At 36.5% G+C, this 26,035-nt stretch overlaps 1 protein-coding gene across 1 annotated transcript in view; it reads left to right on the plus strand.

The window, feature by feature from the left end:
- Positions 1–26,035, plus strand: part of MRC1 (mannose receptor C-type 1) — a 117,287-nt gene that overhangs the window by 84,231 nt on the left and 7,021 nt on the right. The window contains exons 20-27 of the mRNA XM_072651637.1: positions 104–246; positions 1,164–1,278; positions 5,254–5,420; positions 5,572–5,674; positions 10,156–10,385; positions 16,739–16,904; positions 18,594–18,743; positions 23,787–23,900. Of these exons, the coding sequence (XP_072507738.1) occupies positions 104–246; positions 1,164–1,278; positions 5,254–5,420; positions 5,572–5,674; positions 10,156–10,385; positions 16,739–16,904; positions 18,594–18,743; positions 23,787–23,900 (1,188 nt within the window). The remainder of the gene's footprint in view (positions 1–103; positions 247–1,163; positions 1,279–5,253; positions 5,421–5,571; positions 5,675–10,155; positions 10,386–16,738; positions 16,905–18,593; positions 18,744–23,786; positions 23,901–26,035) is intronic.

A 26,035-nucleotide genomic window follows, 5' to 3' on the forward strand; every position in this document is an offset into this window, starting at 1 on the left:
GGAACCAAAAAAAGCACTTAAAAGTATAAAATAGTGTGTTTTCATTCATTATAAATGTCCGTTTAATATAGCAAATTTGCCTTTCAAATGATTTTCTTGACAGGGCTTTGGAATGACATTAACTGTGGTTATCCGAATGCCTTTATCTGCGAGCGACATAACAGTAGCATCAATACCACTGCCTCTCCCACACCAGCTCCACTTCCTGGAGGATGCCAGGGAGGTTGGAAGTTATTCCAGAACAAGGTATTATAGCTATTACCAGCAGTCTTTGTATCAATCAGTGTGGATAGGCTCAAAGAAACTTGGATAGAACTAAGAGAATGTTTGCAGAAGTAATGAACAGAGAAATTACTTGTAGGTTTAAGTGGAACTGCCTATGCAAGACTCTCAGTGGCAAGTGAGAGATCACTAGGTATGGTAGATAGGTCTCTGATCTCATCCACCATGGAGGCTGAGGCCATTGGATCTCCTGAGCTCAGGAGCTCTAAGGTACAATGGGTTACACTGCTTGGGCAGTAAGTTTGATATTAATAGGGTGAAACCCCCTGTCCTCCCCTCCCCCATTCCAGAGCAGAAGGCCACAAGGTTGCCTAAGGAGTGGAAAATCAGTCCAGGTCAGAAACAGATCAGAGCTCTTGTGGTAATCGGCAATGGAATTGGGCCTGTGAGTAGTCTTTGCTCTTCTAGTTTGGTGAAATGAGGAGACTTAAAGAGGAAAGAAGGAAAGAAGAGGAAAGAAGAGAGGAGAGGTAAAAGGAGAAGGAAGGAAGGAAAAAAGGAAAGGAAGGAAGGAGATATTTAAAGAATGTATTCATTATTTATCCTAGGAAAGAATACTGCCATGGAGTTTTATAAGAAGTTTATAGCTTTAGGGGTAAAAGCCACCTCAGAGGTCATCTTATTTTTCACAAATGTGGAAACTAAGTCCCAGTGAAGTTAAATGGCCTAAATCACACACAAGGCAGGATTCATATACAGGCCTTTTTATTCCTAAATGAGGATTATTTCAACAGTACGACTGCCTCTGGAATAGTGCTAACTCTAATTTTTATAATACAATTCAGTTATGAGAAAATGTACCTTTTGTAACATTTCTATTATTAGATTTTTTTTTACCATTAGTTAACCTGGATAAATATTGTTCTTCTCTCCAATTTCAGTGCTACAGATTCTTTGGATTTAAAATAGAAGAGAGGAAAAGTTGGCAAAATGCTCGTAAGGATTGTCAGAAATTGGGAGGAAATCTGCCTTCCATACATAGTAGTAAAGAACAAGGTACAGTACAAGGGTTGATGACACTTAATAATTAATGATAGTAATTCTTTCCAAACAACTGTGGTACTTGTCTAGCATGTTGCTGGTGATAAATATTAGATAATAATAATCTAGTTCATATTTATTAATGAATTCCATGTTGAGTATAAGGAAATTCACTTTTTCGGCTTCCAAGGTCTCCAGTAAAGTAATAATTCATAATGTAATAAGCTTATCTGACAAGATCTAGCCCAATATTGACAAAATCTCCTAACACCTCAGAATACTTTGCCAGTATATAATTCATAGAAGCATTCATATTATCATAAATCAATATTTGTTGATCACATATGGGGACAGGAGATTTTCCAAAATTCCATGATAAATCCTCTTAGCAATTTTTATCCTGCTGTGAATTGCTGACCTAGGAGCAGGTCACAGAGTTCCTACTCTAAAGCTGCAAATATTGGAGACTAGAAATAGTAAACAAGCTAGCCAAAATTACCTAGTTTATTTATCGATGGACCATCTAGGCCATATTTGTAGATATTTTGGAAATGTTCAGCTTCGATCAACCAGTTAATAAGCAAATTTTATTAAGCATCAACTACATGCCAGACGTTGTGTTAGGTACTGGGGGTACAAAAGCAAAATCAAACAATTTCTTGCCTCAAAGAGCTTATGTTTTATCTGGAGAGAAAAAATATACATAATTAAGTACATATAGAGAATATAAATCAAAATTTTGGGAGAGAGAGCCCTAGGAACTGAATCCCAAAAGTCTCCATGTAGAAGGTGATACTTAAACTGAGTTTAGAAGGGAAGAAACAAGGGATTTAGAAGAGGAAGGAGTGCTTTTCAGGAATGGGGTACAGCCAGTGCAAATGTATGGAGATGGGAAATGAAATATCATATATGTAGAACAGCAAAAAGGTCAATTTGGGGAGGGAATTAATATTTAAAAAAGTAATATAAAGCAAAGTGAACAAAGATCAAAGTACTTGCAGGCCAAATAGAGTAATTTATGTTTGATTCCAGTGGCAGTATGGAACCACTAGAGTTTATTGAGTAGGTAAATGAGATGGTCAGACCTAAGCTTTAGGCTACTATGAGGAGGATGAATTGGAAAAAGAAGAGGCTCAAGATAAGGAGGACAAATAAGAGGCACTGTGGTAGTACAGGTGATAAATGATAAGGGTCAGTAGAATGGTGGCCATGTGAGTAGAGAGATGTGCTGGTAGCAATGAAAACATATAGCAACTGAATGACTTTGTGGAGTGAGTAGGAGTGAGGAGTGAGGAGATACCTTTGAGGCTGTAAATCTAGCAGACTGGAAGGATAATGGGTCCATGATGAAAACAGTAAAATTCAGGGCTAGGTTTTTTTAGGAAAAGATAATGAGTTCTATTTTGGGGATACTGAATTTGAGATGCTTATGAAACATTCACTTTGAAATACCCAAAGTACATTTCCCAATCATGGTAGACTAGGTTTTATTTATGGCAGTGTAGCTTCTATATAAAACCTACACTATTACAGAGATTTTTGCTTACTTGCCTGTTTCATTGCAAGTAATGAAGTTGAATCTTCTAGTGTGGGAAAAGCAAAAAAGAAATGGTCCAAGAATTTTCTTTTACCTTGAGCAAATTCATTTGGGGTAGGACATAACATGGAGGACAGTCCAATTACCGGTGTAGTTGGCCTGGGGCAGGAAAGGCAGTGCTCAGAAAGGGTGGCAGGTGGCCCCGTGGCATTTAGGAATATGGCATACTCCAAATCTTTGATCCTATGAGATTAATTACTGGGATATGTAAGAACTGGTGTCAACCAGCAGCCCCTTCCATGGTGAATTCAATTCCCTTCAGACCTTGAACCTGCAGTCTAAATACCCATTCATTGCTCAAGACCCAAGATTCCTGGTTCTTGGGAGCATTCAAGCTTCCCAAATATAATCGGGAATGTGCAGGGGTGGTCAGAGAACTGAATGATTCAACCTTTTCTTCCTCACACAATTCACGCAAAATTTAAATAAAAATCTCTCAGGGACTAGAAAAGTCTGACATTGTCCACTGAGGTCAGTTATCATAGGGTGAAGAGGTACAACAAAATGAAATTCTTCCCAGGTTGATCTTGCACTGGGGAATCTACACGAGGTGGGAGGGAAGAAACAGCTTTGGGAAGTTGATTTTTAGGAAATAGAAACATAAGCAGAAAATAAAATTGTAAGGTAAGTTATCTTATCACCTGGAAAAGGCAGGGGAGAGAAGCTGGTGAAACAGGAGCATAGAATGATTGAGTCTGCTGCAGTGATGTCAGCTTGTGGTCTCTCTAGCCCATTCGTGCGCCAGTAATTCTACTATTGACCTCCACAACAGCCTAATAGATAAGAAGAATCATTGATTTCTTACTTTGGCTAGAAATCAGTGTTTCTGGGCAGAACAAAGTTTTAATCAAGGTAATAGAAATTTTCACAATGAAGTCCTCTCAAGACTAAATAACACTTATTAACTAGGCAGGAAAAACGTTTTAAAATACTTATCTGGGGCATTTACGAAAGAGATTTAAGGCTGAAAAGTTAGCAGGTTTCATTCCTATTGCTGAAACATATTCTTTTCTCACTTAAGGAATAAATCCAAGGCTAACAATAAAAAAAAAAAAACACAAATTGATAAGCTCACTCAAGAGCATTGTAAATATTGCTTCCCCGGAGTGGGAAAATAATTTAAAGATTGCCATACCCTTTCTGAATTTCTTAACGGGAGGGGAAGAGAAGATGGATTTTTGTTGACTGAAAAAAATAAATAAAAGTAAGTCAATATCTGCCTGCATGAGTAATTATTTCTGCCTCGGATTCAAAGACAAATTTCCCTCTTTCATTGGAAAGAAGAGTCAGAAGATGCTCTAAGATGTAAGAATAGTCACTATCCATGAAAATCTATGATCCCACTTCAGTGGTTCCCTCTGGTGGTCCAACCATACCTGTCTGTGATGTGATGCTCTTGTCCTCTCCCAGGTTGGCCATAGCAGACCATCCCAAGAAACAAAGATGTAAAAATAATCATGACTCATGTTTATAGACTGTTTTAAGGTTTACAAAGGAATTTTTCCACAACAATCCTAAGGTAGATTGTAAAAATATTGTTACCTTGATTTTACAAATGAGGAAATTGAGGTTAAATCTCTTGCCCTTTATCAGCCAGAGCCACATCATGTACCATGGGGCCCAAGTCTCCTTCCATAATTACCCCTATTATTTTCATAGTGCATTCCATTTCTTGGCCTTGAATCAACAGAACACACAGATACTTGAATCTCTAGATTTTTTTCCCCTTATCCTAATCCCCCCAATTACTAGCATCCTCTTCCTTTTGAAATGACTTTGTATGACTGAGTGTTTACTAATTATGTCCATGCCCATGTCCACTCAGTGGAATGAAAACTTGAGTACAGGATTTTTTTAGTTCTTATCATCGTAATCCTCAGCTCCCAGCAGATAGCAGCTGCTTGATAAATGTTTGTGCATTGAATTCAAGGGAATTGGACTTTGTCTCTCTGAGTCCCTTTCAACTCTAAATTCTCAAATCTCCTTGTGGTGTCTTCCTGGTGTTGCCCCACTTCAGTCATCTGATTTAAATGGTTTCTAGTGTTTGATTCAAATGGTTTCTTCACTATGTAACAACTTTGGGTTTCAGGGGCTCCTAATTAGGACTGTACCAGTGCCAAATTCTCTTGTTACCAGTTTCCCTGTCTATTGTAACCACTCTGAGGATCTTACTAACAATACCCAAAAAGTACATTTTGAGAAAGTTCTCTTAGAAGGTTTGAGTAGATTTATATTGTCTGGGTAGTAGGAATACTCTTCTAGTTTATTTTGCAATAGCATAAATATCTTCAAATGATCCTTGCAGATAATAATATAGACTAAGCATTTTGATATTATTTGGAATTATTTTTCACAATGTGACAAAGACTAAAATCATCACATGACACTTCCAGCATTCCTCACCACTCAACTGAGGACTTCTGACCATGACAGTTGGATTGGAATGAATGACATCAATTCAGAGAACAAGTTCCTTTGGACAGATGGCCGAGGAGTCCAGTATACAAACTGGGCAAAAGGTTTCCCTGCTGGACGAAGAAGTTTCCTTTCCTATGAAGATGTAAGTGTTCACTGCAGGTTCTCTTGCTTTGTTCTGTCCTGCCTCCTCTCCCCTCTATTTCCATGCCCTCCCTTTCTCTTCCCTTCCCTTGAATCATCTGTGATAGGTTTTCATCTTCTTTTTTCTCCATCTCCCACCTGCCCACATTTAGGTTGATTGTGTCGTTATGGTTGGAGGTACATCGAGGGAGGCAGGACAATGGGTTGATGAAATCTGTGACAATGAAAAAGGCTACATATGCCAGACCGATTCTGGTGAGTTAAACATTTGTATTTGTGATTTTTTTGTTGACTGCATATACTTTTCTCTGAATAGTTCATCATCTCCAGCCTAGAGGGAAATGTATACTCATAATAAACATTTAAACAAACCAATTTTAAAAAGCCTTATCAGCAGAATTCGTTTTCTGTGAACAGAAATTGGCAATGTTATAATTCCTTATGGAATTAATTGAATGATGTTTCCAGATCTTTATCACCAAGAAGCTTTATGCTTACTCAACTTGAAGTTAGTGACTTTTCTATTTTTAATCTCTTCTATTTAATGCTTTCTCTTCAGAGAATTTTTATAACATTAGGGAGTTAGTTTATCAGTTTCCCTCTTTCTATTACGTTTCATTGTTAAGTCCTTTTCAGTCTTGCCCAACTCTTCATGACCCCATTTGGAGTTTTCTCCAAAAAATACTGTAATGGTTTGCCATTTCTTTCTCCATCTCACTTTACAAATGAGGAAACTGAGGGAAACAGGTTAAAGTGACTTGCCCAGGGTCACACAGCTAGTAAGTGTCTGAGGCCAGAGTTGAACTCAGAAGATGAGTTTTCCTTATTCCAAGCTCAGTGCTCTGTGCACCATGGCATCACTCAGCTGCTCTGTTGAAGTAAAGAGGGGGGGGGACCAACTCCACAATTTTTTCTCAAGTTGAAGAGATAGAGTAGCATAGCGAATAAAGTGTTGGACTTGGAATCAAGTAGAACTGAGTTCAAGTCCCATAGCTGACCCCATACTCTGTCCCCTTGGACAATTTGCTCACCCTCTCAATGCCCCTCTAAGACTACAAATTATAAAGCAATTGTTTATCTGTCCAGGTAGAGTCCCTTTATCCCTTCCCTATTCTAATGATCTGAGGTATGACAAAAAAATGCAAAACACTATTAATATTTTTGGAGCTCAATGGAGTTTTGATGTAATAGATGTAACATTACTCTTTACATCAGTGCTCCCATGCCTGCTATCATAGGAGCTTGATCCATTGCTATCATGATGGTCCCAGTGCTTGACAATCATAAGCATTCAATATAGGTGTGACCAAGATGTTCTGTCATACCTGACCCATACTTTAGACATGTCTGTGTTGATGATCCTTAGTTCTTTGGCATTTAGATGCATAATGCTATAGTACAAGTATCTATCTACCCTGTCTAGGGAGAATTCCTTTATTACAAAAGTATCTACAAGAATATTACTAGGGAATATAACTAAAAGATTGGCTATCACTTTGGAGCAGCCCTTAGGATGGGAGGTACATGGAAGAAACTTTTCCACCTCTCACATACCCCCAGAACCCTTTCTGGGAAACCAGGAAATGTTGATATTGATGTCAAGAGCTAGCATTAAGGATGTAAAAGATTTTGCCACATGATTTCATAAATATGTTAGTGTTTTGTATTCCTTCTGTCCTGGGAGGGTTCAAACTAGAGACTGTTCTGTAGCTGTCTCTACAGTAGGTCCAAGATTCTCAAAAGTACAAAAAAGGCACCACATACGCCTCTGCTGTTTACCCTTAGGTGGACCTGTCTTAGTAACGTGTAATGTCTTTTCAGATTTTGTATCTAATTGCAAAATTCAAAATGGAGCAGATTAGCGGTTTCTTTTCATAATAATAGCCACCTATAGGAATTTTCCTCTGGCTGTTTCTCCAATTATTAGTAATGGTAATTTTTGCCTGTCTTCATTTTTTTTTGGATGGTCTGCCAATTTTCCAAATCTATTAAGACAAACATTGTTGTTCAGTCATTCAGTCACACCTGATTCTTTGTGACCTCATTATTGTATTTTCTTGATAAAGGGGTTTACCATTTCTTTCTCCAAAGATAACCATAGAGCTCCTCAAAATAAGATATCTTTGAACAACTCTCTGCTATATTAACGGAGGTCTTAGCTTTTATGAAGCAGCAAAAAGAAAGAAAGAAACGAAAAGGAGATAGCCCAAGCTACTTCTCTCCATAATATTCTATTGACACAAGGTGGCAGCAACAGCAGACAAAAGGAAAACAGATTTTAATTCATTCAGAGATTTCATTCAATATCAATTAACCCTGCATTGCTCTCCTTGTGTTTCTTTCACATTCCTGTTTTGTAACTTGGACTGACAAAACAGGTCTCAGTTGATTATAGTACAGAGTGGGCTAGAGGAAGTCTCAGAAGTACATTTCAGCTAGGCAGAAGGGGAATAAACAGCTGGTAGCTGTAGAGAAGCACATATCAGCTAATTAAAGGAAAAACTTCCAACAGTTAGAGCAGTCCACAAATACCATAGTTTGCCTTGGAATATAATGGGCTTCTTCTCATTGGAGGACTTCAAATAAAATCAGTGATTACTTTTCAAATATGTTACTGGGGGGGGGGGATTATTGTTCAGAGAATTTACTCCTTAAGGTTCATTTCAATGAGAATGAGAATCTGTGGTTCTCTGCTGGTAATCTGGCGGGCTCGAAGCTTTCTGAGATAGAGGTCATAAAAGCTAGGAAGAAGTAAGCAGATGTATTTGATCTGCAAAGTGAAGAGGTCCAGAATTCAGGAACGTTAGGCAAACAAAAACTCCTGAAGCTGAAACCAGAAGAATAGAAAATGGTATTTAGGGAAAACCACTCAGCTGTCTTCATGCTGGTTACCTGCACCATGCTCTTGTGTTTATCTAACCATTGTGTTTTGCCTGGGTTTCACTCTAGAGGAAGCCTGACTTCTCAATGGATAAAATAGGATGTCCAAATTCTCACATTCTTTGGCTCATCATCCCAACCCCGCAATTCTGGGGAAATTATAATAATAGGGAGCAAAGCCTAAGGGTTTTTTTAAAGGAAAAGTTAAAAAAAGAGAACCCAGTACACAAACATGAATCAGGTTTGGGGATAGGTCATTTATCCCTAAAAAGAAAGATCCCTAAAGAGAAAGTAATCATTTCTTTGATTTTATTTGAAGCCTTCCAATGAGGAACCCATTATATTCTAAGGCAAACTATGGCATTTGTGAACTGCTCTAACTGTTGGAAGAAAAATGAATGTTAGGCAAAAGGAATAATAGTATGTATTACAGAATGATTAGACCAGAATTTAGTAACTTACTTATAGTTACTGTTGAAATTTGCTAAGAGGCTATTAGTTAAATCTAATCAAGGCATGATACAGTTGTGCAGTTCTGCTAATTAGGCAGTTCATATTTCACTTTTACCCTGAGCACAGTCCTATCAAAGAGTCAGATTTTATCTTTTGATGATGGTCAAAATGCCTGATGCAAATGCTTTCCCTTGCTGTCAATCACTACTGCTCCAAGGGACACTATTGCCGCCACATTGCCAGTGAGGAACCCCACCAGTGTGACCATGGACAAATAGACTTTTGGAGTTATAATAATAGTAATCATAATAATAGTTACTTATATAGTACCATATGCCAGGCACACAAGACCCTGTAACAAAGAAAAGCAGGTACCAAATGGAGGAGATCCAATGACTTACAGCAAGGGAGGAGATAAGTGGTACAGCTACTATATAGATGTAGATAGACAAAGACATAGATATAGATCCACAGAGCTCCAACTTAGCAATCAAACAAATGATGCATTCTATGTATGCCAAAGAGGTATATATTGGGAACCAGTTTCCCAAACTCCCTTGTAGTCAATTGTAATGTCAGACTCACATTCTCTGGGGGAGTAGGAGTGAGGAAAAGACTGCAACAATCAGATTAGAAAATCAGGTATTATTTATTAATATGGGGCTGGGTGCCAAGACAATGGACAACAAGAGGTCAGAATCAAAGCCTAAGCAAGAGTCAATAGGAGTCAGCAATGAGAATGGACTCTCTCATTGAGCCAGGGCTTTCCTAAATAATTCCTGCCCAGGACCAGAACTTATTCTACATGCATACTATATACTACCATAGGGAGGCACACTCTGTTGGTTTGGAGGATCATGATAATTCCTAACACAGGAATTCAACTAAAATGGGGAAAGAAAATTGAAAGGGAGAAGGTTCAAAATTATGCCTGGATAGTAGATTCCTCCTTTCTAGGAAAATTAATTCATCCTTTGACATTGTATATTTCATTTTTAGTTGTCTGAAAACTTAAGTTCTCTTAAATTTGCAAGAAGTCTTTCTATTTGTCATTTGGGAAAAAATTTATTTCTTTATCAGATAAACCTGGTCTTAACACATAACTGCTTTTTAACCAATTTGGAAATGACTCCCTTTGAGGACTAGTAATAAAGATCAAAATATGTCTATTTATTCTAGGAAAATGGTCAAAGAACACATTGTACATTTTAATGCTCTGCGTTGAATTGATATGTACTGTTCTGTATCTGTTAGGATGCATCTTTAGCTCTATTAATTCCTTGCCAATACAGGGCCATGCACCCTGTGAGGCCTCAGTTTAATCAATTTCATTTATCGGGATGATAATGATATCCAATATACATATGTATGTATATATACATATACATATTTTAAAATTTCAGACCCTGCTCTGCCTCATTCCGTGACACCAGCATCTGAGGACTTCACCAAGTATGGTGACAGTAGCTATTCAGTCAAGGCAATGAAAATGAAATGGAAAGATGCAAAAGCGTATTGTGAGGATAGTTCCGCCCAAATTGCCAGCATCCTAGACCCCTATGTCAATGCGTATGTATGGCTGGAAATGCAGAAGCACAATGAGCCTGTCTGGATTGGTCTGAACAGCAACTTGGTAAGATATTAAGAATATATAAGGCTTCCCTTCAATGTGTCTAAGAACCTGCAATATTTCTTATATTGCATCCTGTTAAAGAACTTTTTTAGATCATATTCTAATTAACTTTAATTATTTACCTTTTTTCAAGCAGGGCCATTATATTTTTTTGTTTATTGTTATATTTATGTTTTATTGATTATTATCTATTTTTCATTCTGAAATACCCATGGGGAGATTTTGCTTAAAGTTGGATCTCTTGCTGAGCTTTCTTTAAACTGGTTTTACTGTCCACTCCTTCCCCTTTTATGAGGTAATATAGCCCATAATCTCAATTACTGTTTTTCACTCAACTTTATAAACAAATATATTCTGAACCAGTATTTTTCTTGGCTGCCATACATCTCTGATTAATAGCCTCATTCAAGCATTGACTAACAAAGGTGATTTTTAGGCTTTTGTTTCTCCCATTGTTTCTTCATTAACGTCAACTGATTCCCATCAGTGAAATTTATCCATGTAAAATGATTAAATCTGGTTTCTTTCTTCTTTCCATATACCATTGTATATCCTCAATAACTGCTTTCCTTTGGTCAGATGGAATTATTTTAAATGAACAGCATCCCTTTTTCTCATTTTTACTTTTCTAGCTTTGCATTGATTTTGACGTTTGTTCTAGGGAATCAGTGGTCTGACCCTACACAGACACCTGAATCACCGAGGCTCCCATAACAAAATTCATTTGTAAGAACAAAAAGTAAAGAATATCAGAGGAACAAATGAAAAAACTGTAAAGAAAGGAGGTTTAACAGTACCAGATTTTGAACTGTACCACAAGGCTGTAATGATCAAAACCATTTGGTATTGACTAAGAAACAGAAAGGTAAATCAGTGGAACAGAGTAGACATACAATTTAGAGTAGAAAATAATTAAATTTCTTTTTTGTCTGCTTTTCTGTCTGCTAAGATACAAACAGTTCTTTTATTTTGTGATGTTATTTGATGCTCTCCATGACCAATACTTAATGATTCCTTTCCCCAAGATAATATTCATGGTATGTAACCATGAGGTTTCTGTGTAGTCTACAAGTCTCTGACCTCTCTCATTCTTGATCCCTGATGATCATTTTCCAGTGTATCTTGTCTTCCTCACCTATTCCACCTTTGCCTTAAAGTATCAGAGTTATTTTTTTAAGTCCAAAATGATGATTTTATGAGAGTATGCACCCCTCATGAGGTAACTCTCTTGATGCAAATTGGCCACCTACTCTCTAACTTATTTTTGTAGAGTTTCCTGGGATGTGAAGAGATTCAATTATTTGCCCCAAATCACATAGACAGGATATGTCTGGGACAGGGCTTGAACATAGGTCTTCCTTATTTGGAGGCTGGTTCACCACACAATTCCATGCTAACCCTCAGAGTGTCTGTTGATTTAATTTGGGAAGTCATATCAAGTTTTGTTTTGTTTTGTTGTTATAGAATTTCCCTGCCTCTGCTATACAGAAGGTGGGCCATTATGCTTTAATTTTTTTCATAGCAGTTCTTTTGCAAATGCTTATCATGAGCACTGAAATGTGGGATGACCAAATGTCACATGAAATGATGTTCCTTATTGTCTTTAGTTGTATAACACAACTAAGTATCAAATCTTTTGTTTTCCTTTTCAAAGAGAAATTGTGAGCCAACCTTCCATTTGGCTGCAACTTTCTTCTGGTTTTATTTATTGTGAGAAAGTCAAGACTTATATGATTCATTTTCTTTAGTAATATAGTCTTACTTTGAGCACTAATCAAGTACTAAGTTCTTAAAATTTTCTTGTAATATCTCTTTATATCTAAGTCATGTATCCATTTTGATCTTATTGTGGTAGATGGTGTAAGAGATTGGTCTAGGTTCAGTTTCTGCCAGGCTGTTTTCCAGTTTTCCTAACAATTTTTTAACCAAATAATGAATTCTTATCCCCAAAATTTGTCTTTAAACTTGCCAGATACAAAATTATTTATTTATTTTTTTGCTGCTCTGTTTTATTTATTTATTTAATTATTTGCTGCTCTAAAGTGTATGTCTACTCTATTCCACTGATTTACCTTTCTCTTTCTTAGTACCAAATGCTTTTGATAATTGCAGCCTTATAGTACAGTTCAAAATCTGGTACTGTTAAACTCCTTTCTTTACAGTTTTTCATTAGTTCCTCTGATATTCTTGACTTTTTGTTCTTACAAATGAATTTTGTTGTAATTTTTTCTAATTCAGTAAAATAATTTTTGGTAATTTAATGACATTGACTATATTAAGTAGTTTACATAAAGTTATAATTTTTGTCATATTGGCCAGGCCTATTCATGAACAATTAATATTTCTCCAATTTAAAAAATCTGATTTTATTCGCATAAAATGTTTTTTTTATATAATTTTGTTCATATAATTCCTGGGTTTGTTTTGATAGTTATACTCCCAGGTATTCTATATTGTTTGGAGTTATTTTAAATGGGATACCTCTTACTATGTCTTCTTACAGGGTCTTGTTTGTGATATATAGGAATGCTGATGATTTGTGTGGATTTACTTTATATCCTGCTACTTTGCTAAAATTGTTTCATCTATCTTTTTAGTTGAACCTTTGGGATTTTCCAAGTACATCATCGTATCATCTGCAAAAAGAGATCATTTTCTTACCTCTTTCCACATTCTGATTCCTTCTATTTCTTTTTCTTCTCCTATTGTTATTGGTGGGATTTCCAATTCAATATTTGATAATATTGGTGACAGTAGGTGTCCTTGTTTCATACCTGATCTTACTGGGAAGGCTTCTGGCTTATCCCCATGACAAATAATGTTTGCTGATGGTTTTAGTAAAATACTTTTTTTTTTAATTTAAGAAAAAAATCCACTTATACCTATATTTTCAAGTGTTTTTTAATAGAAATGAATGTTGTACTTTATCAAAAGCTTTTTCTGCACTAACAGATATAATCACATGATTTTTAAACTTTTATTATTGATATAACCCATTATATTCACAGTTTTCCTTATGTTAAACCATCCCTGCTTTCTTAGTATAAATCCTAGTCATAACGTATAGTCTTCATAATATATTGTTATAATCTTTTAGCTAGTATTTCATTCAGAATTTTTGCATCCATATTCAATAATGAAATTGTTTTATAATTTTTTCTCTGTTTTTATACTTCCTGGCTTAGGTATCAGTATGTTTCATAAAAGGAGTTTGGTAGGATCACTTCCTTGCCTGCTATTCCAAATAATTTATTTAATATTGGAATACATTTATCTTTAAATGTTTGATAAAATTCACTTGTAAACAGCAGGTACTTAACAAATGCTTCTTGATCATGCATTTAGAGTGCCAATAGCTAGATTGAAGCTTCTAAACAAAAGAAAAATGAAACAGATCTGCAAAGAGTTTTGCAGCAATTTTTTTTAACTATCCAAGACAATAGAGCCACCATATTTGAACGCTTAGGCATCACATTTGTACCAGACAGTCATGGATGTGATTATTGAAAAGGTGGAAATGGCATTAAAGAGAACAATGATAGGATTAGACCAGGTGTGCATAGAGATCTGATCTGGAGGCAACAGAGTTGTGAGGATGTTGAGGGATTAAGTCATGAGATACGTGAAGGAAGTTACAATCCCAAAGCTATGGCAAAAATCTTGAAATTCATTAATAGCAAAAATAAGCAACTAATAGGCTATCTATAATCACCTAACTATATGCCTATTTTCTTATCTATATAAAATTTGTATGAAAAATATATCACGTATCAAGTATCAAGCATATTCTCAAAGAGGATATTCTTGGCTACAAGTAGACTTTTGGAAGTAAAATGCTTGCCGATAGGAGTTGGCCACTGTCATGATGGGGATCCAGCACAGAGTCCAAATTGAAGAAATATTTTCTGTGGATGATGTGATCTTTTATGCCTTTGCCTTGTGGTGCATAGTGTCTGGAACATAATTTGTTGTTGTTGAGTTGTTTCAATTGTATCTGACTTTTCATGATCCCATTTAGGGATTTCTTGGCAAAGATACTGGAGTGGTTTGCCATTTCCTTCTCCAGCTTATTTAACAGATGAGGAAATTGAGGCAAACAGAACTAAGTGACCTGTCTAGGATTACACAGCTAGTATGTATCAGAGGCTGGATTTGAATTCATGAAGATGAGTCTTCCTGGTTCCAAGCCCAGCACTTTATCCACTGTACCACTTACCTGCTCTTAATAGGCCCTTCATAAATATTAATTGATTGATTATTGGTTGTATCAAGCCTTGAAACATTGCAGAACCTTCTGGAAGAAATTTATAGTCATTCAAAAGAATTCACATGAGAAAAGACAAGTGGAAAAAGCATAGATGGATGACATTGATCAGCATATGCATCTTGGACAGTTGGAACAAATAGAAAATAAATGAAGGCCAGGATAAAATGTTGGGGAGAGGTCAGACTAGATTGCCTTGGAAAGTTGCATAGCTTCTTTCTTAAAGAACAGCAATGTGGCCTAATAGATCGAGAACTGAACTTAGAGGCAGGAAGATCTGCTTTTATATCCTTCTTCAGATACTAGCTGTGTGACCCTGGGGAAGCCACTTAGCCTCTTTGGGTCTGTTTTTTCATCTCTAAAATGATAAGTTTTGATTGATGGCCTCTCAACTCCCTTCCAGCTATAAATTTCTGATCCTATCAAACTTATCTTGGGGAAAAAAAGCACTTCATTTTAAAAAACCCAATATTCTACTCAAATTGTTCTGTGCCTGCAGGTCAAAGAAAACCATACTTATAAAAGAATTAAAAATTAGTACTAGCCAGAAGTGTATGGGCAACTGGGTGGTCTCATTGAATAGAATGCAGCATAAAATAAATAAAGAACTTTGAAGAAAAACCAAAGCACAGGGGGTTATATGATAGAAGAAGAGGACGAGTCACTGATGTTGTGTGATTGAGAGATGACCCTGGGCAGCTTGTGTGCTGTCCTGGACATGTCAGGATAAAGTGAGGAAGGCCTACAGCACAGTGGATAAATCCCCTGTGGTAAACTTGAGGGAAGACATGGGCAGGAGTCCCACAAGATGGTCAAAGGATAGGCATTTGCATTATTGAAGTGGATATTCTCAGCCTTGAGATCACAGCTCTATTTGAGCACTGAATGCAATTATATCTGCCTACAGAATATTTGAGTGGGGGGAAGGTTAAGGCTGGGTGGTAGGTGCATTTTCTATGAGTACTCTACCAGTTGGTTATTATAGATTCCTAAAATTATGGTGCTTCCATATGAGTATGGAATATTTCCTGCATGAGTCTATCTTTCAAATGCCCCTGGAGGAGGAGGAGAAGAACTATTGTTATGTCTGGGGAGTCAGTGGTGAACAGTGACTCTGCCAGATGACAAAAGAACCTTGAACTAGAGGCTTTTCTGGTAAACAGGGTCATGACTAAGTCCTCTCACCACCATTTCTTAAAAGGAAGTATGGTATTGGCTATGAATCAATTGTATGCTTATACTTTATAATGCTTTGTTTTTTAAAAAAGTTTTTTATCTTTTACTTCTAAATTATTTTTTGCCATTTAAGCATGGATACCTTTCTTAGTAAATATTGTCCCAATTCTTTCACAAACTTAAATATATTTTTCTTTTACTTTTAGTTATCCATGATAAATATAATGTACATTTATTTTATAGAAGATTATTTTACTTTATCCTATATCATTCTTTTCAGCCAAATTAGCATGATTAATATTTAATTATATAAAATTTATATGGAATCAATGAGAACCAAATCATTGATTGATTTATATGCTATAACATTGCAAAATATTTCTTGCAATAATGGAACAGCTCTACCTACATTGGACATTAACCGGTTAATGAGCATTGCCTGCTGCAGATGTCCTTTCAGTAATAATAATTCAAACATTTTGTCACTTATAGGGCATTAACTAGGCTGTGTTGTTAAGAATTTTGCATGAATTAATAAATTATCAAATTTATAATTTTATATATGTATATTTATATATATAAATTAACTATATATATAACTATTAAACAATGAAATGGATTAAAAGATATCCTGAGAATCATGCATCAGTGCTGGATTAGGAATCAAGAAACCAGGGATCTTGATCCCATTCTGCTTACTAATTATATGAATTTGGAATAGTCATTAATATTCTTGGGCCTCGGTTTCCCTCTCCATAAAATTAGAGAGTTTAGTTAGATGGTCTCTAATGTACCCGCCAATTCAAATTGTGTATAAATCTGTGGGGAAAAATTTTTTGACTTGATTACATTTTTTTTCAGTTGGTTAATTTGGTGTCACATGGAGTAACTTAAGCCATGTTTTTCCTTATAGACTGAAGGTGCATACGTATGGGTTGATAACTGGAGAATGAGATACACAAACTGGGCCCCTGGGGAACCTCAAGTGAAATCAGGTTGTGTCTATATGGATTTAGATGGATTCTGGAAGACAGCACTTTGTAATGAAACTTACCAATTTCTCTGCAAAAAATCAGATGGTAATTAGACATTATAATACTATTTGGGGGGATTTTGATTTTCGAAGCAAGCAAGTACCTACCCCAGTCACTGTGCCACTGGAAGCTTTAATCATTGTCTCAGCAACTTGTGAGCAGGCAAAAATCTCTATCTAACAGGAGCGTATTAGATCAACCATTCATTATTCATTTCCTCCAGCCCCAAACAGTGCTGACATTAAGGTGAAACATTTCTTATCCTGATATAGTGAACAGAGAACCACCCCTGGAGCCAGGCAGACCTGGATTTAAATCCTGCCTCTAATACCCTGACTGTGGTGGCCAAGGCACTTAAGCTGCCCAGGCAACTTTCCTGGAATATGAATTGCAGAGAAGATTCCATGCCAACCTACACTGATAGCAACAATTCTCCTATCTGGGAGTTCCCTATACGGATGAAAATATAGGTCCAGTTCCCATTTTACCAGTGTAAATAATACTTCCCATATTACCAATGTTTATTTGCCACTGATAAATTCTAAGTGTTTATTAGTGAATTCTTCTGATTTTATGGCACCTTATTCCCTAAACATATCTTCTTATTTTTTGTATTGTATTGTATTGTATTTCGTATTATTTAGTATGCAGTTCTAACATAAAATAATGGAACACCGTCTATTCTTAGATTTTTCAGAATTGGTGAAACTGCTCTCAAACTTAGAATGGCATCTTTGGCTTACGCAGTGGCATAAGAGTAATAAATGCTAACTTTTCACTAGCCAGGTAGGACGGAAGCCTTAGGGACCCCAAGTCCAAAGGGTTCCTATGGTGACCATATAACTTAGAATAGCAGCTGAGAACACTAATACTTTTGCAAAATTTCACCTAGGAGCTCAAGAATTAGACTTCAATATTGCTGTGCATGTGTCTGATTATGTAATTTTTGAATTATGAGCAGCTACCATAGACTGTAGTAGAAATACCACTGGACTGAGAGACAGTTTCATCCAAAGGATCATTGGGTTGCCGAGTTAGGGTTGGAAAAAGCCTTCAAGACCATCAAATGTACTAGTGCCTCAGATACAAACTGAGGCCACTGATCTGTACAAAAGGATTCCCCTGGGCCACATGTTGACTTAGTTTTAAAATGTAACATGATCAATCTGTTATCATATTTTGCCTATTTTGTTAAATATTAACATTTTAATCTGGTTCACACTTTACTTGGGAGCATTGCTGCTCTTATGTGCCTCATTTCTAGATAGGGAAAGTAAGACCCAACATGAGAAAGCAGCCCACCAGGTTCACACAAGTAGTATTTTGCAGAATTCACATCCTGATACTGACTCGCCATTTAAATTTATAATTTATACTGACTGCTAAACCATGCTAGAGGCCAGAGTTCTAATCTTGCTTCAGACACTAAGAAACAGTGTGATCTTGGCCAAATCACAAACACCAGGTTTCCCATTTAGAAAATGAGGAGATTGGGTGGAAGGTTCTGGGATGCTTCTGACATCAAAGCCCTATTTTTGTGATTGTATAAAATCAATAGAACCGATAAAATCATAAAAATTCAAATGGTGATAATGATGAATTCAAATGATGGACAATTGATTATGTCTTACATATGAACGGTGGTAGATTTTCTTTCACCTTAAGTAGATCTCAGAATGTCTTTTCTTTCATAAACCTGAGATTTTTTTATTTAATTTTCTTCTTACCTCCCAGTGAAGCCTTCCACAGAGCCTCCACAATTGCCTGGCAGATGTCCAGATACAGAACAAACTTCTTGGATCCCTTTCCATCGTCATTGCTACTATATTGAATCTTCCTCTACAAGAAGCTGGGGCCAAGCTTTGCTGGAATGTAGTCGAATGGGTAAGTATGAGTTTTACTGAGAATTGACTCACAGGTTGTACATATTGGAACAAGAGGTTACAAGTGTCCCTTAAATTCTTCAAATAATGAATATCTGATTTTCTACTTTTTCTCTATTTGCTTCCCTGAAATGAATTTCTTTTATCATAAAAAGCCATATTACCTTCTCCAAAGTATGTCTGCCAGTTTTTGTCCAAACTCTAGAACTGTGAGAAAGAATTGGACTTCCCAAAACTGCAGAGCCATTTAAAAACAAGATCCCAACAGTTGTAGAGATGAACTCAGCAGATATACTAAAGAGTACTTGGCCTCTTTTCCCATTTTATCTGTCTCAAATTCCCAACTAGGTCTAGTCACTGGATTGCCATACTTCAGACAAATAAAGAGATACTTTCTTTTCTCACTTACAAATCCAATGGCTTTTATATTCTGAGATGAACCTTGTCAGTGACTCTGTCCTTAAGACTCATCTAACCAAAACTAGAAAACCATTTGCATCAGATTCCCTTAAGTGGGGATAGACGTAGAAAAAAGAGAGCTAAAATCCAAAGGAGCAAAACAGAGCTGACTTGTTTCTTAAATACTTTAAAATCAAAGATTGTTCTGATTCATCTTCAGCTGAGCAGGGAAAACCCATCCTCAACATTCAGCCTAGGTCTTTCTTTTTTTAAAACTCTTTTCTTCTTTTACTCTTCCTTTTCCAGAGGACCTGCTGCAGAACTATTTTAAAATATAAACTACCATATAGAATTTTATCTCGGAAATATTTTTCATGCTGCCTCCATTTACTTAAATCTCACCTTTTGCAAGTCATAGTTTCTCCATGGGGCCTCATCTGTGAAATGAGGCAGTTGGATTAGATGACCTGTACAATCCATTTAAACTCTAAATCTGTAATCTTATTTACTTAACATATGTTTAATCATCAGCTAACCCAACAACTACTGGCCTTTTATTCAGATTTCTGTCTAGACCCACCATTGGAACCTATGACTGAATTCAAAGGAAATTTGGAGACTGTCAAATTCAAACATTTCATTTTATTTAATGGATGAGGAAATTGTGACCCAGAGAAGGAAAATGCCGAAGGCCTAGAGATAGGTAGTATGTGTCAGAGACAGGGTTTAAAAATTGACCCTTTTTGCTAAAAATTCGACTTCAGGTGAAGTTTAACCACCTGATTTAGATTTTATAAAATAAAAAAGTTTACTTCTCACTGCTAAGGCACTGAATTCACTTCTAGTGTTGTGCTGTGTTGAGACTCAATTGATTTTCTCTGCTTTGCTTAGTTTCTTTTTTTCAAAAGTGGAGTAGTTTGTTAATTAAAGGAAAAAAAGTTTTTCTTTTCAATAATAGTGGCTATTCATCAGAACAGTAATACATTTTCAGAGTTGGATCTGATCTTAGGGGTACCAGCCAAAAATGGGTTAGTAGAACATTAACAAAAACTTGTCACCAGGAGAAACAGGATAAAATCTATTTTTATCTAAATATGTAAAACCAATCAAGTCTGACTTGAGTGACCATTCTCATTGTTGAACTAAAGCATTAATAAAAGGGGAGATTTTTCTTTTGACTTTAGTTTTAGGTAATGCCTTATTTGCTCTTTAATTGTTTAAAGTCTCTATTCTACCTTAAGTGACTGACTTACTAGTGATGAGCCTCTCCATATGTACCTAAGCAGGTGGTAATCAGGAAACAATGATTCTGGTGCTGGGGCTAAAAATGTTTCCAGGATGGTAGATAAATATCCCTAGAGAAGTATATGACCTGGAGAAAAAACTAGGGCCAGTCCTGTAGCAAGAAACAAAGAAAATTAGCATACATATTGCATTCTCCATTGATCTCTGCCCGATTTCAAAAGAAAATGCATTTAACACCTACCCCAGAACTGCGTATGTCCAGAAAGTCTTTGAGGAACCCTTTCTGGTGGATTCATGGTAGGACATGGACAAAAGCCAGACAGGATGGGTCTTCATGAATGGATGCTGGATGGCATTATTAGTGGGAATGTGGCAATTGATGAGATTATAGCTCCATCCAAATGTATAGGGTGGTGCCAACAGGGACTGATTCTAGTGTCATGTGCTGGCAGGAGGATAAAGGCTAGTATGGGAAGAGAATAGCAGCAATATTTATTATTGATATAATATTATATTTATATATTATATATTTATTTATATTGTATATCAATAATATTATTGATTTCTGACTTCAGAAGATCAGGAGTTGGAAAGGGAAGAAATGGAGAGATCTCCTTTATTATTTAACGTATCTTTCCCCCCATTCCTTTGATCCTGTTCTTTCTTCTTCTTCTTTCCTTCTCTCTCTCTCTCTTTCTCTCTCCCTCTCTCTGTCTCTCTCTCCTTTCTCTTTCATTCTTTATTCTGTTTCCCTCACTTTCCCCTCTTCCCCCACCTGCCATGGTACAAGACATACTCCCTGAGAGAGTTCCTTGGGGCACCCAGAGATTATGTAACTTGCCCATGATCATTCAGATGGTTTGTGTAAGAGGTGGGACCTACATCTCCCTATTCCCAAGGTCTATCCTCTACATTATGCCCAGGAGCCTCATCTATCCATTCATGCATCTACCTCGAATAAATAAAATTTAGTGCATGCTAATTGACAGATTAGTATAGTCAGTAAGTGTTAGAGAAATTCAGAGGAGGTGTTTGCTGAGGGCTGGCCAAGGCAGTGAGGGAAGGAATGGAGGGAATTTAAGATAGATGTTGGAGGAAGCGTAGAATTTAACTAAGTGGTAGAGGAGAAGGAAGGCTACCATATCACAATGACAAGTTATTTTACCTCTCTAGGTCCCAGTTTTCTTCATTCTAAAATGAAAAAAAAACCTTTCCCATTAATTAGAGTGTTCATTTCTTGAGAGTAGAGATTTCTTTGTACTTTGCATTTATAGCCTAGTACCTACCATAATACCCAGCACAAAGTAGACATTTAATAATAATAAATATTTGTTGATTTATTAATTGATTTTAAGTTTGTATATAGATTCCTTGGAAGTAGGAGTGCAATTCTTGCACAGTGAGTATTAGAACAATTTGGTTGGAATTGAAGACTCATACAGTGGTTTATTAAGAGATTAGTTTTGGAGGGTTAATAGAGGTTAGACTGAGGAGTGTTTTGAACACTAACCTAAGGAATTTGGGAGAGATGTATGGAGCATTCAGGGAGGATTAGTACCTCTGGTGTGAGGGTGTGCTGAGCCCTTTTCTGGGCTGCTCACCCACCTTTGGTATCCACCTTTCATCCAGTTCTCACCAGCAACTCCAAGAAGCTGTAGCATGTACAATGGCCACACTCTGCTAAAACCATCTTGACAGATAGGCTAAACCAGATTAAGGGTGACCAGCAGGCCACAAACCTGTCAGTGAGCCCAAGCACGTGGAGACTTCCCATCCCCAGGCTGTACTACACCGTCAGAATGGGTGGATGGAAACAATTTGTTCCAATTGCCATAGAGGCAACTGAAGTAGGTATTGTGGAATACTGAGAGCTTGGTCAGGCATCAAAGATTCCATCCACTGCCTCCTGAGCCATTGCCAAGTATCCTGACTTTGTCTTGCCACTGGACTTTGATGACTCTGGAAGAATGAATGACGTTGATGATTTTGTGCAACTCTACCACACTAAAGTTCATGTCATCACCCTGCGATGTCATTGGTCTTTGAAAGGAAGGACCAATGATAATGAGTTTGATTTTATCTTATTGATAGGGGAGAATCATTGAAGACTTTTGCTCTAGAGATCAATACAATACAAATGGCATATTGGGAAGATTCCTTAATTCATAGTGTGCAAAATAGGTGAGAAAAAGGAAAGGCTGGAAATAAGCAACATTCTGTTTTCATTTAGCTCTTTCAAACTAGATTTTCTTTTGATATCTCCATCACTACATATCCTCCTTTATCAAATTTTGGCTTCTCCATTCTTAATATCATATTACTGAATTTCAGTTACTCCACCATAACATTCTATATTATTGGGCAGAATGTAAATCTTCATTTTGTAACTGTTCATGAAATAGTTCTGGTATTCATACCAACAACTGTCTGTGGCTGTTGCGTGAAGTTGTTTGTGGTTGATGATGAACCCTAGAAATTAGAAATAACATCTCATAGGATCATAGATGTAGATGGAGAGGCCTTAGAAGTCATCAAGTCTAGTCCCTCAATTTACAAATGAGGAAACTGAGGTCTAGGAGATGAAGTGACTTTGCCCAACGTCACATAGCTAGTGTGTGTGTTCATATGAAATACGTCAGTTTAATAATAATTATGGAGCACTTCACCTCCTGCTCCCCCACCCCATTTTGCAATAAATGAATTCTAATGTTCACCTTAGAAATGAACTTATACCATTATGGGGATCAAAATTAAAAATCTGAATTCTTCTAGAGCAGTTCTTGAATTGAGTCTGACTTGTTTTTTCTAAATATTTTGAAAATGATTTCAATATATTTTATTTCCCTTGTATTTTTCCTATGTATTTCATTTTATGCATTTTGAGAAGGGTCCCAGGATGATGAGTCTTCAATCCCTTCCTGACTTTGCTTTTGGCTTTCTAGATGTTGATACCATGTTCGCCTTCTCATCTTCCTTTTGTGTATTGTCTTCTCTTATTAGAATAGCTCTTTAAGGTCGGGGATTGTCTTTTGTTTTGTTTGTATCTCCAGAGTTTAGGAAATTATAAATATTTAAGACAAGCTTATTGTCTTGCCTAAAAATATTATATTGAGAAGGATTCCATAGGCTTCACTGGATCACCCAAAAGGTCTAGGTCACAAAAAAGGTAAAGAGTCCCTGATTTAGAGAGACCGAATGAATAGCCACTGAGTGGCTAGGAAGGAGGCACCCAGTCATTAGGTATTGTGTCATTCAAGAGAATGTCCTCTCATGAAGAGCAGGTCAAGATTCAGGACCACTTTTTAAGCATCTTGGCCATTATGTAGTTGGCCCAAAGAATAAGCCATTCCCACCAGTTCCATGTATCTGAATCATATTTGTTCCTTTGTCCACTTTTCAGGTGCAAGTTTGGTTTCCATTGAGTCAGATATGGAATCAGAGTTTCTGAAACACAAGGTTGAACCACTTAAAAGCAAAACCAATTTTTGGTTAGGAATGTTTAGAAATGTAGAAGGTAAGTATTGTTATACCTTTATTTAGCATAAGCATTTTCGGTCCTCCTCCCTCCTCATTTCTACTTATTAAAATCACCTTTTCTTTCAAGACCAATCTCCACTGTCACCTCCTCCATCCTCCACCCACTCTCACCTCTATGTAGAAGTAACCTTTCTCCAACACTTCTCCAACTTTCCATGAACACTTGGAGTTTCCTCTTTGCCCTTTTCACATCTGACCCTTTTATATTCTCTTAGCCATATTTGTGTATCTACTTGTTCCCTTTCACATTCTACTCTTTTATGTTCTATCTTGCTTACTGATGTACCTACTATTCTCTCTGTTGCCCCCAGGAGATGATGGACTCCTTCAGGGTAAGGATTTTCTCACCTTTCTATCTCTGTAGTAACTTAGATGTCAAAAGCACTTAATTTTTTTTTAACTGAAATTGAATTGAACTGAACATCTGGAATCTTCTGTTCCAAGGGAAAAGAACAATTTCAGTGGTTTTGCGATTGATTCATGGTTTTCTCATCATATTTTCATTATAAAAGATGAGGAGTGGATAAGTAATGCATAGCATGTTGTGGTCTTTTAAAAATATTTATTTTTATTCTGAATTGCAATACCAAGCAAAGAAATTATTCATATATATATATATATGTGTGTGTGTATATGTGTATGTACACATATGTATATACTTACAGAGGTATAGACACCCTGCTATTAAATATCATATCATATATGTATGTATATATTTGTGTGTGTATGTATCATACCTAACATTAGGTATCATGTTTATTTATCTATCTATCCATCTGAGCAGAAAAAAGGATTGTGACATGGTGATTTCTGTTAATGCAGATTTGCTTTTCATTTTAAATAGATGGTAAATTTAAGCTTTGGCTTTCAATTCTGTCCTGATGATGTGATTTTTTTTCTGGCCCCTCTGTTCTTTTTTGTGAATTTTAAAAACCTAACCTCTTTTTTTCTTTTCTGTTTTTTGACAACCCTATTACTAGCCCCCTTCACCCCTATCTCCTTCTGCTCCCTGTTTGCCCAACTGAGAAAGAAAGGAACAAAAAAAGTAAGAAAAATAAAACCCCTGTAACAAACAGCATATTGTGGTCAATAGAAATAGTTAGAGGTTTATTTTCCCCCCATATTTATTTAATATTCTTAATGGAATAGTTTTATACAGTAAAAAAAATTAAAGTTGAAAAGGAAAAGAGTAAAAAGAGGAGATTCTTCACATTTCACTCATTTGCATGAACAAGTTGAGTTCAGCATATGAGCTCTGCTGAGTTCAACACCATTGTTCCTATATGCCTTTGAAGTTTTGTGTCCCCTTTTATAGTTGCCTAGTCAGTCAACTAGCATTTTTAAGCTCCTACTATGTGCCAAGCACTATGCTAAGGGCTGGAGATACAAACAAAGGCAAAAGAACCATCCCTCCCTTCAAGGAGCTCACAGTCTAATTGAGGAGACAATAGGCAAACAACTATGTATAAACAAGATACAGATAGGATAAATTGGAGGTAGTGTTAGTGGAAAGGTACTAAGTTTAAGGAGACCTGGGAAAGGCACCATGTTGAAGGAGGGTCTTTAACTGAGAATGGAAGGAAGCGAGAAGACAGGTGGTAGAGATGAGGAGGGAGAACCAAGCGTGGGAGACAGTGATCTCTGTTAGTACCAAAATCTCTACATTGCCATTATCAGATTAATTTCCTTTGATCCAAAACATACTCTTCCTCCTCCTGATTACTAACCTGTGTGGTAACACAAATTACTCTTTGTGTCCATTGTTTCACCATATTGCTTGTCATTCACTTTATAATCTTGGACTCACGATGGATTACCTTCACTATATACCTAATTACTTTTCAAGTCCTATTCTTTTATTTCCACAGTAGCTCTTGAATTATTCTCTTCCCTTCCATTCCCACAATTAAGAACTATTCATTTCTTTCCTGGCCTGTTTGCTGATCTCATAAACAGACTTTTGATCTTTCTGTATCTCCTTCCTCCAGTTCATTCTTTGTACCACTGCCAGACACATCTTTCTAATGGACCGTTGTGATTGTGCTGATCAAAAATCCTAAATAGTTTCTCATCTCCTACCAAATGTAGTCCAAACTCCTTAGTTTCTTGGTC

Source organism: Notamacropus eugenii, chromosome 3 (assembly GCF_028372415.1).
Source record: "Notamacropus eugenii isolate mMacEug1 chromosome 3, mMacEug1.pri_v2, whole genome shotgun sequence".
NCBI classification, from domain to species: domain Eukaryota; kingdom Metazoa; phylum Chordata; class Mammalia; order Diprotodontia; family Macropodidae; genus Notamacropus; species Notamacropus eugenii.